Here is a 16,135-nt window from a genome sequence, read left to right as displayed (position 1 = left end):
TGTGCCACAAAGGTTGGGGGGGACAAGCACCGTTACCCCCACCCCCTCTAAAATGACGCCCATGGGATTAGGTCCCGCAGTGCAGGGATGCCCCTCAGCTATTGGTAAACGCCATTTTTTTGCTCATGGCTATCACCTGACACTGGTGGGCCATTACCGGCCATGAAGTCCCCTACTGTGGCAATCAGCTCTGCAGGACCACACGCTATTAAAGTATTACCTTGAATGAAAGGATGTCCACACAGCCGTTCAATGCACTTTATACGTCGTAGCATGTAGGTAAGAATACATGGAGAGTAACAGGCATGTAGTTCAGGTTTAGATGAAGAAAGGTCACCCAGTGCTTTAGAGTAAGAGGTTTATTTGAGGTTTCTCCTGGGCACTGCAGGGCCTGTACTTGCTCTGCCACTGCTTATTCTCTCTTGGGATTTAGCGGGCATTAATTGCCTCCCTGCTCCGGATGCTGTGTGGCCCCCACTGGTAAGTGGGGGCCTAACGCTGAAGACTGACCCCGTGCTCTAGGTCATTTGCAGAGGTGGAAGGAGGTCAGAGGTCAGTGGCGGTGCATCTGCGCATTATGGTGGCGCTAGAGGAGAAGCAAGAAGGACAGCTGTGAACCTTCTGGAGATGAAGAGCGGCAGAAGGAGAACTGATGAAGCTGGATTTGTAGGACAATGTCTAGTTTAGTGGAGGCGCAGTTTCTGGGGCCGAAGGGGCAGTCGCGGTGCAATTCAGGGAGCAGAAGTACGGATCCCGGTGTAGCTATCTTAATTTCTGGGTCTTTAGCATCCACAGGTCTCAGACGCTGAGACTCTGCGTCTGGTGATCTCGCCTCTTGGTGTCCATGTCCACACATGGACCAGCCATCAAGGCTACTGGTGGCTTGTGACTCTGCTGGTGATGCCAGGTCAAGGGAAGCTCCAGGCGTCTGCTCAGTCATCTGGGCGGCCTTGGAAAGTCGCAGGTTCCGACAGAGCGTCCTCCTGATCACTCTTTGTGTTGGCATCTTCTGGCTGGTTGCTTTGGAACTCATCACCAGGGTCAGCAAGCTACCGGAGCGGTCCTGGCATATTCATGTGGACTTGAGGTTGGAGCCCAGCCCATTGTTGCACGCATACAGACCTAGTGGTGCCCACTGAATCACTTTGGGGGAGCCACATTCAACGTTCGCAGGCTTCTTCCCGCCCAGGCTTTCCCTCCGGTGTGGAGTCATGTGTTAGTCCCAGACGCCATCCACAAACTGGTCACAAACCACCATGGCAACTCCTCAAGACAGGCAGAAGCCATAATGACCATATAGGGCCAGATCCATATACCCAGTGCCTCACCCGTACAAACGCAGTCTAGCTGAACGACATCTTGCGAGGGCCAACCTCCAGGTACAGCAGGCCATCTCCAACCAGTGGAACCCAAAGAGCCAGCTGTGGAAGGACATTCACACAGGGAAGATAATCCACGTGGCGCAGCTTTAACCAAAGGAATCTGCCATGCCCACGGCACGCAGGAATCTGCCATCCCCATGGTGCGCAGGAATCTGCCATCCCCATGGTGCGCAGGAATCTGACATTCCCAGGGGGCATAGGAATCTGACATCCTCACGGAGCGCAGGAATCTGACATCCCCATGGAGCGCAGGAATGTGACATTCCCACGGGGCGCAGGAATGTGACATCACCACGGCTGCAGGAATCTGACATCCCCATGGGGCGCAGGAATCTGACATCCCCACGGGGCATAGGAATCTGACATCCTCACGGAGCGCAGGAATCTGACATCCCCATGGAGCGCAGGAATCTGACATCCCCACGGGGCATAGGAATCTGACATCCGCACGGCCGCAGGAATCTGACATCCCCACGGGGCGCAGGAATCTGACATCCCCATGGAGCGCAGGAATCTGACATCCGCACGGCCGCAGGAATCTGACATCCCCACGGCCGCGGGAATCTGACATTCCCAGGGGGCATAGGAATCTGACATCCTCACGGAGCGCAGAAATCTGACATCCCCATGGAGCGCAGGAATGTGACATTCCCAGGGGGCATAGGAATCTGACATCCTCACGGAGCGCAGGAATCTGACATCCCCCTGGAGCGCAGGAATGTGACATTCCCACGGGGCGCAGGAATGTGACATCACCACGGCTGCAGGAATCTGACATCCCCATGGGGCGCAGGAATCGAACATCCCCACGGGGCATAGGAATCTGACATCCTCACGGAGCGCAGGAATCTGACATCCCCACAGAACGCAGGAATCTGACATCCCCACTGGGATGACTCGGATGACGGCCCATGCAGGTAACAAGTTGGGGGAAGCAATGGGAAAACAATGACAACCAGGGAACCTTGTGCCAGAGTGGGTGGAAGCTTCAGTCAAGACTGGAGTGAGAGCTAGAGTTTGAAACAGAATCTTTGTGCCCAGAAGAAATGCCTGTGAAGCAGAAGTGTTAGAAGAGAGAAAGCCATACAGTGAAGAGACAAGGAACAAGACCTAGAAAACCAATGTGACGCTAATATTTCTTATTCTGTGGACATTAGCGCATTTCAATGACCTAATATAACTAGTCTTAACAAAAGAGAATGGATCTGGTCAAATAATGACTCTTCCCAGAACATCTTTCCCTATCGGTGGAGCCATGGGGCAGTGCATCCTCTTTTATCCGTGGCCCATTTGCTCTGATTTAATCGTCGTCGTCGTCATCGTCGTCATCGTCGTCGTCATCGTCATCATCATCGTCGTCGTCATCATCATCATCGTCATCGTCTTCGTCTTCGTCTTCGTCGTCGTCGTCGTCATCGTCGTCGCCTTCCTCATCATCATCTTCAGTGTTTACCTTCCCGGAGAGAACATCTTCGATCCAGTCCTCCAGCTCTTCAGCTGTGGGCAAGTCGTCGTCGTCTTTGATGTCCATCCACACGCTGTCAGCCTGTAATGCAGAAAAGGCACAGGTCAGAAGGCCCCCAAAGAGCATGTCTTATGCTCCCAGGGTCTGCAGCGATTACTACTGTCTGGCAACAGTGAACACCTGGCCATGGGAAGCCAAGGCAGTGCTGGCTCTTTGCTTGCCTACACACCACCTCCAAATGGTAGAGGTTGAAGACTTATGTACAGTCCCTGCCCGGCAGTACCCATTTCACCTGGTGTTCCCCAAATCTCTGAAAATGGTGGAGTATCTCTAAGGGGTCCCGGGGGCCCTGCTCGGGAATGCAGGTGTTGCCCCCACCGGCATGCAGATGATACACAGCTTTACCACAGGGTAGTGCTCAGAAGAAAGTGCCCCCCTCTAGGGCTACATACGGATACATCCAGTACTCGATAATATAATACCGTGGGGAACCAAACCTCGCCAAGAAAGAAAGGTTCCTACTTCTCTTATCATCCCACTCCAAACTCTGCATGCAATGATGGATAACGGCTCTCGGATCTGCAGGTATCCTCACAACCCTAGTCCCAAATATAAAATCAAGGGATTGCACCTTTCCCTTTGCTTCAGAAAAGTGGTGGAAGGAGTCCACCTGCCACTCCATGGTCTTCATGCCAAAGTCACTGTATTGCAGTCGCTAGCACCCAAGTCACTGTCTTACACTTGCTAGCGCCCAAATCACTGTATTACAGTTACTACAGCCAAAGTCACTGTATCACATTCGCTAGCGCTCAAGTCACTGTATTACAGTCGCTAGCACCAAAGTCACTGTATTACAGCCTCTAGAGCTGTATTACAGTCGCTAGCACCAAAGTCACTGTATTACACTCGCTAGCGCCCAAATCACTGTATTACAGTCGCTAGAGCCCAAGTCACTGTATTACAGTCACTAGAGCCAAAGTCACTGTATCACAGTCGCTAGAGCCCAAGTCACTGTATTACAGTCGCTAGGGCCCAAGTCACTGTATTACAGTCTCTAGAGGCCAAGTCACTGTATTACAGTCGCTAGAGCCCACGTCCCTGTATTACAGTCGCTAGCACCCAAGTCACTGTATTACATTCGCTAGCGCCAAAGTCACTGTATTACAGTCTCTAGAGCCCAAGTCACTGTATTACAGTCGCTAGCGCCCAAGTCACCGTATTACAGTTACTACAGCCAAAGTCACTGTATCACATTCGCTAGCGCTCAAGTCACTGCATTACAGTCTCTAGCACCAAAGTCACTGTATCACAGTCGCTAGCACCAAAGTCACTGTATTACAGCCTCTAGAGCTGTATTACAGTCGCTAGCACCAAAGTCACTGTATTACACTCGCTAGCTCCCAAATCACTGTATTACAGTCGCTAGAGCCCAAGTCACTGTATTACAGTCACTAGAGCCAAAGTCACTGTATCACAGTCGCTAGAGCCCAAGTCACTGTATTACAGTCGCTAGCGCCCAAGTCACTGTATTACAGTCTCTAGAGACCAAGTCACTGTATTACAGTCGCTAGAGCCCAAGTCACTGTATTACATTCGCTAGCGCCAAAATCACTGTATTACAGTCTCTAGAGCCCAAGTCACTGTATTACAATCGCTAGCGCCCAAGTCACTGTATTACAGTTTCTAGAGGCCAAGTCACTGTATTACAGTCGCTAGCACCCAAGTCACTGTATTACATTTGCTAGCGCCAAAATCACTGTATTACAGTCTCTAGAGCCCAAGTCACTGTATTACAGTCGCTAGCGCCCAAGTAACCGTATTACAGTTACTACAGCCAAAGTCACTGTATCACATTCGCTAGCGCTCAAGTCACTGTATTACAGTCTCTAGCACCAAAGTCACTGTATCACAGTCGCTAGCACCAAAGTCACTGTATTACAGCCTCTAGAGCTGTATTACAGTCGCTAGCACCAAAGTCACTGTATTACACTCGCTAGCGCCCAAATCACTGTATTACAGTCGCTAGAGCCCAAGTCACTGTATTACAGTCACTAGAGCCAAAGTCCCTGTGTCACAGTCGCTAGAGCCCAAGTCACTGTATTACAGTCTCTAGAGGCCAAGTCACTGTATTACAGTCGCTAGAGCCCACGTCCCTGTATTACAGTAGCTAGCACCCAAGTCACTGTATTACATTCGCTAGCGCCCAAGTCACTGTATTACAGTTGCCAGAGCCCAAGTCACCGTATTACAATCGCTAGAGCCCAAGTCACTGTATTACAGTCACTAGAGCCAAGGTCACTGTATCACAGTTGCTAGCGCCCACGTCACTGTATTACACTCGCTAGCGCCCAAGTCACTGCATTACACTTGCTAGCGCCCAAATCACTGTATTACATTCGCTAGCACCCAAGTCACTGTATTACAGTCACTAGAGCCAGTCACTGTATCACAGTCGCTAGCGCCAAAGTCACTGTATTACACTCGCTAGCGCCCAAATCACTGTATTACAGTCGCTAGAGCCCAAGTCACTGTATTACAGTCACTAGAGCCAAAGTCACTGTATCACAGTCGCTAGCGCCCAAGTCACTGTATTAGTTGCTAGCGTCAAAGTCACTGTATTAGAGTCGCTAGCACCCAAGTCACTGTCTTCCAGAAACGTTGCTAGGGAAGGGGGGAGGGATATAGCCCAGTGTCTTTTGGTTGTAGCCACGGGGGCTACAACCAAAAGGCTACCCCCTGGCCCCGACAGTCCAGACATTAGCACAGCCCCAGGTCTTTTCCAGAGCTAGCAACATCCCTGCTGACTTCCTAATGTAAAAGGCCAATACCAAAACATCTGTTGGCCAAACATCATATTTCAGGGAGTTCCTGATATGGACCCAGAAATGTGGAACTCTATTGGGGAATCCCCAGCTTATGCAAATGATAACACTGAACTAATCCCTTCCACAAATAGCTCAGATAAGCTGGAATACCCTGCCTCAAGCGGTGGGGCTTGCCTCCCTCTGGCACCAGTGATGCAGCTTGCCCCCTCTCTGCCTCAAGTGGTGGGGCTTGCCTCCCTCTGGCACCAGTGATGCAGCTTACCCCCCTCTGCCTCAAGCGGTGGGGCTTGCCTCCCTCTGGCACCAGTGATGGAGCTTGCCCCCTCTCTGCCTCAAGTGGTGGGGCTTGCCTTCCTCTGGCACCAGTGATGCAGCTTGCTCCCCCTCTGCCTCAAGCCTGGGGCTTGCCTCCCTCTGGCACCAGTGATGCAGCTTACCCCCCTCTGCCTCAAGAGGTGGGGCTTGCCTCCCTCTGGCACCAGTGATCCTCTGGCACCAGTGATGCAGCTTGCTCCCCCTCTGCCTCAAGCGGTGGGGCTTGCCTCCCTCTGGCACCAGTGATGCAGCTTACCCCCCTCTGCCTCAAGCTGTGGGGCTTGCCTCCCTCTGGCACCAGTGATGCGGCTTGCCCCTCTCTGCCTTCAGCTGTGGGGCTTGCCCCCCCCCTGTCTGCCTCCAGTGGTGCGGCTTGCCCCTGCTCTGCCTCCAGCGGTGGGGCTTGCCCCCTCTCCCTTTAGCAGCGATCATGAATCTCACCTGTACCACGCAGCCCCTCGGTCTTCCTCAAATCACTGTTCTCCCGCTCCCTCTATTTCCCCACCTGTAGCCTCTATTAAGCTCTTGGCACACTGTTTCCTGTTGCGCTGTCTCCAACCTGCCAACATTCCTGGTTTACTGCCAACTCCCCTCTTGTGCGACCACCCTAACTTCTCCTATGACCTTGGCCCACCCTGCTTCTCTACCCTACCTAACTGCCTGGCCTGTGCTGGACCCCTTGTTTGACCCTCCCTATGCCAATTTCTTATTTGGTCTTGGCCATACTCTGTTCTTTGAACTTGGCTGCCTGTCTCTGACTGTGCACCCTCCTCCCCCACCCGTGTTCATGGATGAGCTGCCATCATCCTCATCAGTTGATGCTGCAGTAGAGCCCCACCCTTACACCAGCTTTCCAGTGGATCTAAGGGTTGTGGAGCAGGGCTATAGCCTTTCTTGGTATAGCCTTCTGGTGAACAGTCCATCTCACCACCTACCATTTCTCACCCCTATCGCCCTCCCCCACTACAAGGGATGCAGCAAGCGGTGTGGTAGAGGAGGCGGCAGAGCGAGCAGTACTCTGGCCGGGCCTTGCCGCAGATCAAGATTGTCCAATCACGGCCATTCATAATAATTATTATTATTATTCTTAGGGTATTCATTGAGCGCGGACCCAGCTTCCGGGGTCCCATCCCCCCCATCCCGCTGCTTCTGAAGCAGTCCAACCCCTGAGAGGCTCCCCATCGCTTGCAGGCCCGCAGTGACCCAATGCTTGCCCTCACTGGAGGGATTTATCATCTCACCACATGGTACTCATCCCAGTAAACCCAATAGCTCATCCTTCCAAACACCTGCCTTCTCCTCCTAGTGCTCTATAAAACAAGGCAGAAATCACCAGGAAAGGAGCCAATACAATACATTATGTCTGGCAGCGGACCGGTGCTGGGGTCCTAGGCCACCCAGGTCCATTGCTGAGCACTGGCTCTCCTGACTCGTAAGAATAGCACGGTTTATGCATGCCTTTCTCCAGGCTAAGGATGGCCTGGTGGAGAAAATTCACTTAATTAGAAGTTGCAATCAAAATGAAGGCGGCGTGACTGGGACACTGCGAACCGGAGTTATTAAAGGAATGGTCCGCCTAAAATTTTTATTTCAAAAATAGATAGGCAATATAAAAAAAATATACACGCACTTTTTTTATTTTATTCCTATGTAAAATTTTGAGCTATTCAAGCTCAAAATTTGCAAAAGCAAGCACATGGGCGCATCCATTTTGTGAAATGGATGCCCGCCTGTGCTGGCTTTTGCTTTTGCGGCACTAATGAAGGAAAAGCCAGCCAACTGCATCTCGGTAAGTGCTATTTTTTAAATAAAAATGAACACTAGCTGCGTTTTTTTTTCTAAGTTTTCTGGGCTGTAGGAACCCGGAAAATTTAGAAATAAATCTGCAGCTTTAAAAATGTTGTATTTATGTTTGCGGTAGCTTTTGAAGCGACCGCAAACATAAACACAACATTATTGTGTTTGAAAACACTGCGGTCTTTCTTTCCAAGTTTCTCAGGCTCGGAGGAGCCTGAGAAACTTGGAAAGAAAAACCGCAGCATTTTCAAACACAACCGCGTTGGGTTTCTGCCTAAATCTGCTTTCCCATTTGGGGCTCTAGGGCTCCCCGTGGGGAGCCCTAGAGCCCCAAATGGGAAAGCAGATTTAGACAGAAACACTGCAGCATTTAGCATTTCCCATTTGTGGCTCTTGGGCCCCCCTTGAGCCCTAGAGCCCCAAATGTGAAATCAGCTGTAGGCAGAAACACAGCGGCATGTAAACACAACCGCGTGTGTTTCTGCCTGCCTTGGCTTTCATTTTGGGTCTCCGGTGCTCTCCTGGGGGAGCACCGGAGACCCAAAGTGAAAGCCAAGGCAGACAGAAACACACGCGGTTGTGTTTGAAAATGCCGTGGTTTTTCTTTCAGAGTTTCTCAGGCTCCTCCGAGCCGGAGGAGCCTGAGAAACTTGGAAAGAAAAACCGCAGAGTTTTCAAACACAATAACGTTGTATTTATGTTTGCGGTCGCTTCAAAAGCGACCGCAAACATAAATACAACGTTTTTAAATCTGTGGTTTTATTTCTAAGTTTTCCGGGCTCCTCCAGCCTGGAAAACTTAGAAAAAAAAACACAGCTAGTGTTTATTTTATAAAAAAAATAGCACTTACCGAGATGCAGCTGCAGCTTTTCTGCCTGTAGTCTCCGGTCCCCGTCCTCCGCGTACAGCACCAATGAAGGAAAAGCCACCCAGTGGTAGCTTTTGTTTACTACAGCTCTCTGGCTTTTCCTTCATTAGTGCCGCAAAAGCAAAAGCCAGCACAGGAGGGCCTCCATTTCACAAAATGGATCCGCCCATGTGCTTGCTTTTGCAAATTTTGAGCTTGAATAGCTCAAAATTTTACATAGGAATTTTTTTTAAAAAAGTGCGAGTATATTTTTTTTAATATTGCCTATCTATTTTTGAAAGAAAACTTTTAGGCGAACCAAGGAAAATAGAGTTGCATCTACAAGAAATCCTCAACAGCCTTAGCAGCCATCAGGAATGCAGGATGGGCACTGCAAGGGGATTCTCCTTCCAAAAGCACAGGTTTAGACTTCAAAAAAAGGAGTTAAAATATGGCATCAGTGGGGTGCTGTTAAACTGTACTGCACAGGTTTTCCCTTTATGAAAGTAGCATTTCCTAGACTGCAGCACCACTTTTCTAGTTAAGAAAGCTTTCTTAAATCAGAAATGTAGCAGTGTTTTAAGAAACATCGCAGAGCCACTGGCACACAGGTTTCTCCCCAACCCCAAACTGTAGATATTAGCAGCTACTGCTGCTGGAAAGCACGACATCTGGCTGGCCTCCCTTGGCCATATTCCAGCTGGCTCTGGCTTGGCTAACCTCGTTCCTCTCTGATCGACCCTCCAAGGTCCAACTTGGGTCCTTTCTTTCCTCTATCTCCCTCTCTACCTGTGGTGTTCCCCGGGGGTCTAATCCTTCTCCCTGGCTGTTCAACCAATACCGGGCACCTCTCGCCCACCACCTTGCCGCTCTCTGCTCCAACGTCCAGTGCTATGAAGATGACACTCAGCTTGTTTTCAGGCTCCCCTCTGAGACCTCTTCTCCCTCTCTCATCTCTGACTGTCTTTCTGCTATCCAGGAGTGGTGTGCCACCAACGATCTCTTCCTTAATGCCAGTAAGACAGAGATTCTCCTCATCCGCACACCTGCACCCTCCTTTCCTGTCACTTTCTGGCCGTCCTCCCTTGGCCCTCTTCCTTCTCCCACCTGTGAGGCTAAGAACCTCAGGGTCATCTTCAACGCCACACTCTCCTTCTCTCCTCATATCTCTGACGTCACTAAGTAGTCACACTATCAGCTGCACCTCCTCAGAGGTATTCTTCCTTTCCTCTCCTTCCCCCAGAAGCTCACTGCCCCCAGCTCTGGTTCCCTCTAGGCTGGACTACTGCAACAGCCTCTATCTAAATCTACCTGCTTCTACTCCCTGCCCTCTGCAACTCACCCAGAACAGGACTGCAGGACTTGTCCTTGGCCTCAAGCCCAGGGACCATATCTCTCCAGCACTGAAATCTCTGCATTGGCTCCCAGTTGCTGTAAGGATTAAGTTCAAGACCCTCTGCATTATACACAAGGCCTTCTGGGGCCTCAATACCTCTAACTCTGTCTTCGTAAATACCTTCCTACTAGAGCTCTTCACTCCTTCACCTCCAACTCCCTCAGGGACAGTTGCTTCTCCAAGTAATGAGTTGGGGGTAGATCTCTTTCCTCTGCTGGGGCCTCCCTCTGGAACAGCCACCCTGCCTCTCTGAAACTTGAGGAGAACCATCTCTGGTTCCTGGAGCACCTCAACACCTTCCTCTTTGCTTCTGCCTTCTCTCTTCCTCTCCCCTGCTGATTTTGTGTCTCATACTGCACTGGTCACCCAGCTACCCTCTGATCTCGGGCCTAGGTCCCTGCCGCCCAGTTGCACACCTGCACTGCCTCCCTGGCAACCCTTGCCCTTAGGTCTGTATCTGTAACCCTGCAGTCACCCTACCTGCACTTTTGGACACCTGCTGTCTGCACTTATCCTTGCACCTGCCGGCCGCACTTCTTGTTATTGTTTTGATCCCATGTACAGCACTGCCCCCTCCCCTTTCCCCTGGCACTTTTTCACTCCCTCCTCCCCTGCACTTGCGAGATCCCAATGTCACCTGGCCTAGTAGGATCGTTGTCTCTGTCCTCCCTCTGTTCCCCCTTCCTTGTCTCATCGCGCCTTGAAACACTTGTGTATAGGCGCGTTATAAATGCCATATCAGATCATATCATCTCCTCTCCAATCCTGCCACCCCCTCAGAATGGCGGTGCTGGAAACTGGCAGGGAGAAGGCCGGCGCTCTTCAGTGCTTTCATCACGAGCTCAGAATCGGGCTCTCAGTGAAGGGGAAATGTGGCCTGGATTTTGCAGTTTGCTAAAATAACACTGTGTTCTGCTTGCAGTGAATTGGAACGTGTGGACCTGTTCTTTAGGGCAGAGGTAGAGCCACAAAATGTAAAGTGAATCGATTCTTTTCTTTGTTTCACTGTGCCCTCACACTGCCACCTCTCGGCTTCTCCGTGCATTGCATGTGTGCAGGGACTGCTTATCTTGCTTAATAGAAGTCTTATTTTGTTAACACGAATAAAGCAGCTATTGTGCATTAATGACACCTGGGGGTGGGGGTGGCGTAGTTTTGCCCCCCTTTTTTCATGCTGCAGAAGTGTTGCTGTGCTTCAGAATCTGCTCCGCCAGCAGCTCTGTACTTTCTGTGCTCACTAGGATCGTTGCCATGCCGTAAAACAAGGTTTTGGAACAAGGCATTATTCTGAGCTTGTGATAAAAGCAGTGAAGAAAGCCGACATCCCCTTTCCCCTCCCCCCAGTTTCCAGCCAACATATCCTGGGGTTTGTGGAAGGATTGGAAGGGGAGCTGTTCTTCTAAACTCTTTCATTGGGGGAGCAGCGTGTGCACCAGCGTCACTCCGTGGATTTCTAGAGCCTCCAGTAAGTTAGAAAAGAGGTGTTACCCCCAGGGAAAGCCTAGCTTTTAGTGTGAAATGTTAATGGCACCTCACAAGTGCAGTCTTTTAACTCATTCTTATAAACATGTCAACAAAAACCTCTCTGCAGAGGAGAAAGCCCTGCAGTGTCTGCACGGAAGGAATGAGTGGAGCTCACTGGGGCCCCGCCGACACATTATTAGTTTAACAGAATATGGTGCTTTTAAGAAAAGTGTTGCTCCTTCATGGAACTACACTTTCCTGTTTTTGCATGCACCTCTGAATCCGGGCATCAAGGCGGCAGATTCCATTCCAGCTGCCACTTTGGTATTGCTGCAGAATAAGCTATTTATGAAACTGTTGTTCCGCCCCAGAAGGCAATTTCCTAAATTGGCACCTTATCTACGGCCATGTTCCTCAAACTGTGCCGGGAATGTAACATGTCTGTCTCCCTTCTGGCCCTCCCTCCTCTCACAGGTTCCTCTCACTGAAAGGTCTATTCCTCTGTTTACGCTTCCCTTTCTGTAATAAGATTCTGCAGGGCTTACTATGCTCCCGCCCTCTGCCAAGGTGCCATTCCCTCATTTACATGCTGCCTGCTCCCCCGCTCACCCCCCCCCACGGAAATGAGCGAATCCCCTGTGCTCTCCCACTTGAACCCATTATGGCACCATAGGACTGAACTAGGAGGCTCCAGGGGTGAGCTAAATGGCCACTGCCCTGGGTCATCAAATCAGGGCAATAAGGAACTCTGGGACTGACCGGCCACGCCCCCCTATGGGGGTGGGGGGCGTGTTGTAGTCATAGGCTGAGACTTTGTGGGCTAGGGGTGCCTTTGGGACACATTTCCAGTGCGTTCAGAGCCGTCTCTAAGGGGCACTCTAAACCATGCCCTTGAGTCTTTAGGGTTCCCACCGGGATGGACACATTCTGGGCACGCACCTAGCCTTGTGGGGGCTTTCAGGGACCCACTGCTGGGCTTTGGGATCCATGTCATTTCGCTGACACCTGTTTTTACGACGGGTGTTTTGCCGCAAGACTTTTGCTGCGAAGTAAGGGGTGCACAGCAGACCTCACTGTATGGCGCCTCTTGTTTGTGCAGCGCATAAAGAACTTCACTGCACACACGCACAAGCCGCCACCTTCCGTCACGGTGTTAATGCGGCCACTTGGGCGCAGGACTGGAGCGTTGCACTCGCGTTTAGCAGGGGCAGTTGGGCGGATGTCTGGGATGTCTGCAAAGTCACACTGAGAGTATGGCAGGGCCGGAAAAAAGTGGCGGTACCAGAACACCTCCACTTTTACTGTGCTACAATACTATGGCATTGGCGGTAAGTTGGAGGACCTGCCTCCTGCACTGAGTAGGGGGCATATCCCCCAATAAAATGGAGGCTTTACCAGCAGCAGAATTAACAGCTACAATATGTGCTCTGAATCGCAATGGGGATCAACACCGCCACCCGCCACTCACGATAGGGTGAATTTCCTGCCAGAACGAGTGGCGTAACAGTAAACGAGTGTGGCGCTATTTCTGTTGTCCTCTCTCATGCCTGCCTCAGGGCCACACACCCCACCCACCTTCACGGCACTTGAGAAATAACCCAAGAGAGTGGCTCTCTCTGCACTTACCTCAGTCCCCACAGACCCGGTGCACTTGGACTTCCCCCTGTTACCTTTTATGCACTTGCACGATCCGAACGCAACATGCCTGAAGATCATCTGTCTGTTTCTCCCCTGTCCCCGCCCCTTAATTGCACGTCATAAAACCGCGGAATCGCCGTCAGGCCTATTTGCTGAGTCTCAACTGTTAAATGTATTTTACGCACTTACTCGGCCTGTGCAGACTATTATCGTCTCAGAAATTCAAGGGCTGTGAGCGAATGTTGTTTCCACCTCCCCCATGTTCCCACCCTCCTTGAGCGCTTTGAAACACTTGCCTGTGTATAGGCGCTTTATAAATAAACAATACCATACCATAATGCTACCCTTAGTAACCAAACAGTGCGGGAGTAACTGCGCAGCAGCCCGTCCCCCGGGCGTGTCTCACACTTACGTCCGTGACGTTCACCACGCCGATCTGGGGTTTGAAGAGGTCGACCTTGAAGGTCTTCTCCCAGTAGGTGATGAGCTGCAAAGAAGCAGAGCGCATTGTGTGATCTGCAGCGCCCCAGACATGAACATAGACATGACAGCACACAGAACCAGGGAGCAACCCCACCCCGTGCCGGAAGAGGAATCCACAGGTTCACAGCTGGCTCGCTAACAAAATCAACATTTTGGGAAAATGTCTCCTGTGAAAGTTTATAAACGTGATGGAAAATGCAGCCAAGTTTGCTCATGAAAGATCACTTGTTTAAACATTAAGCACGCGGATGCAGGGGGGTCCAGGGTCACGGACATTTCCTTCAGGATATACATGAGTGGGGCCAAGAGAGACCCCCCGGGTGGAAGCAGCTGCACGGGGTACCCTCAGGAGCCCCTAAACCTAAGTGCCAAGGACAAGTATGCTCATCCTTTTTGCATAGGCTTGCATAATGGCCTGGCAGTTAAGGGGTTAAGAATCGTTCAGGGCCAACCTGCTGGAGAGACAGAGAGGGCAGCTCCCAGAACCAGGCTGGAAAGCTGCCCCAGGATTAGTGCAGACATTGGGGCCCAGATGCCCCGGGGCTTGGTGCGCTATATAAATAAATACATAAATACTCTTTGCAATCCGTAGGAAACCTGCCCCCTCCTCCTCGCACGGATTGGGGGGCACTGAAATCCTGCTCACAGTGGAGGAATTGGCCCTCTTACTCACTGACTCTCTTGTGTACACTCGGCCTCCTCGTGCCAACTCTTCCCCCCTCTTCTTGTTGGACACTAGTCTCTACCTTTTTGTGGAACGCTGGTCAACCAGCAGTTGTGTTGTTGGAAACCCGCCAATACTGAACCTCCTGTTGTTGGACACTGGCCAGTGTTCACCCTCTTATTGTTGGACACTCGTCACTCTTCGCCCACTTGGTGTTGGCAATCAGTTAGCCACCACTCTCTGACTGTTGGGCACTGGCAGGTCTTTGCCCTCTGTTGTTTTGCTGTTGGGCATTGGTCAATCTTCAGCCGCCTCTTGTTGGACTTCTATCAGTTTCCACCCTCCTATCGTTGGACACCGGCTCACAGTTGTACAGGATTCCTACTCTTGCGTGGAGTTAAGAACCCCCTTTTCTCTCACTACTTGTCGGCTAGGGCTGAGACCCTGCAGCTGTCCTCAACCCAAAGGGGGCACCTTCACAGATTAAGCCCAGAAAGTCCAGAGCAATGCAATAGTCTTGCAAGTGTTAGCCAAAGCAAAAGCCACATTCTTAGACTGAAAATAGGCCCCCCTTCTGTGAGGGGCGCATGCCCTCTATTTGAGGTAAATGTGTGGGGTGGGTTTCCCCAAACTTTCCTCCGACCCTAGACTCTCCCCGCCCTGCTTCTCTTCCCCCGTCGCTGAATGTCCTCCCTTGATCTGAACGTCTCCAGGCGCAGGGCAGTGCTCGCCCCGTGCCCTGCAGACGGCGGTGGAACCCATCATGGGTGACTAGATGCCAGGACCCTTGCCTTCTCTTGCCACAGCGGCGCCAAGTGGAGGAACCATGCACTCCTCCTCTGTAGACACAGGGTGGTGAGTAGGACCAGGGCCACATTCTGGCCACAGGCCGGTCTCTAGGATGGGAGGTACCATAACTGAGATCCTATGAGGATTTGGGAAGGCCGTGCACCGTATCAGGCAGACAAGAAGCATGTTTAGCATTTATCAAGCGCTTCTCAAGGGCTTGCAATGTTCAAATAACAGTTCCCAAGCAGGGATAAGCATTTCTCTTCTACAAGCAGTCCATGCATTCTCTAAGCATTGCGTAAATCGATTGGAAACGTTTTGCTGACTGTTTTGTTTCGCGCCCTATACATGTCTGGGAAGCGCTTAGCAAATGTTGATATATTGCATTTTGGAAGGAGTTTGCTGGTTTAGTCAAGTTTTAAGACATGCCTTGCATTGTGACTGGGACAGAGACAGGATAACCCACATAAAAAAACCTTTGGGCACATTGTGTTCATGGGGATTTAATGGCTGGCACCACAGCAGAGCGTGGCGCGCTTATGCGGCGTGCGGACTATCCCGCGCGCTGCCTTCTTCTAGTGCACATTCTGGAGATCAGAGACCCTGTTGGAGGCCCAGCTCAGGCGCACTAGCCTCGCCTTGATCAAAGAAAAGAACCTAGATGGGCGAGACCAAAGCCAGGAATGGGATAAAGGCGGGAAGGAGCAATGGAAGCACTGCTCAAGTAGCACCCATATGGGGCGCACTCGCGCGTGACCATGGCCTAGAGGCACACCAACACAGGCAGCTACAGTTACAACCATTTGGTGATAATGAGCGCTTTGAAACACCTGCATAGTTCATACTGCAAGTTTATGAATGGTTCATGGTCATAAAATGTCCATATAAGATTGTGAGGGTCCCGTCAGCAACGGCAACAGAGCCCTCAATGCCTCAGGTGCCCCATACATGCACATGCCAAAGTTCCCCCACTAAGAGCCAGCCAACATGGGGTGGGCAGCTAGTCAAACGTCCGGAAGGTGCATGGCGGAAAGAGGTGCCAGGGAACCCCTTTCTTCAAGGGTGAGCAC

At 51.2% G+C, this 16,135-nt stretch overlaps 1 protein-coding gene across 1 annotated transcript in view; it reads right to left on the bottom strand.

Moving 5' to 3' along the window:
* Positions 1-244: 244 nt before the first annotated feature.
* The window catches only part of CASQ2 (calsequestrin 2), a 281,710-nt gene continuing 265,819 nt past the window's right edge, over positions 245-16,135 (bottom strand). The window contains exons 10-11 of the mRNA XM_069635701.1: positions 13,542-13,616; positions 245-2,928 (exon numbers count right to left, since the gene is read on the bottom strand). Of these exons, the coding sequence (XP_069491802.1) occupies positions 2,683-2,928; positions 13,542-13,616 (321 nt within the window). The 3' untranslated portion in view covers positions 245-2,682. The remainder of the gene's footprint in view (positions 2,929-13,541; positions 13,617-16,135) is intronic.

The sequence above is a fragment of the Ambystoma mexicanum genome, chromosome 7p (genome assembly GCF_040938575.1).
Source record: "Ambystoma mexicanum isolate Mex_15411 chromosome 7p, UKY_AmexF1_1, whole genome shotgun sequence".
Lineage (NCBI taxonomy): Eukaryota > Metazoa > Chordata > Amphibia > Caudata > Ambystomatidae > Ambystoma > Ambystoma mexicanum.
The sequence above is the reverse complement of the archived record's forward strand: the minus strand, read 5'-3'. Positions and strand labels throughout refer to the sequence as shown.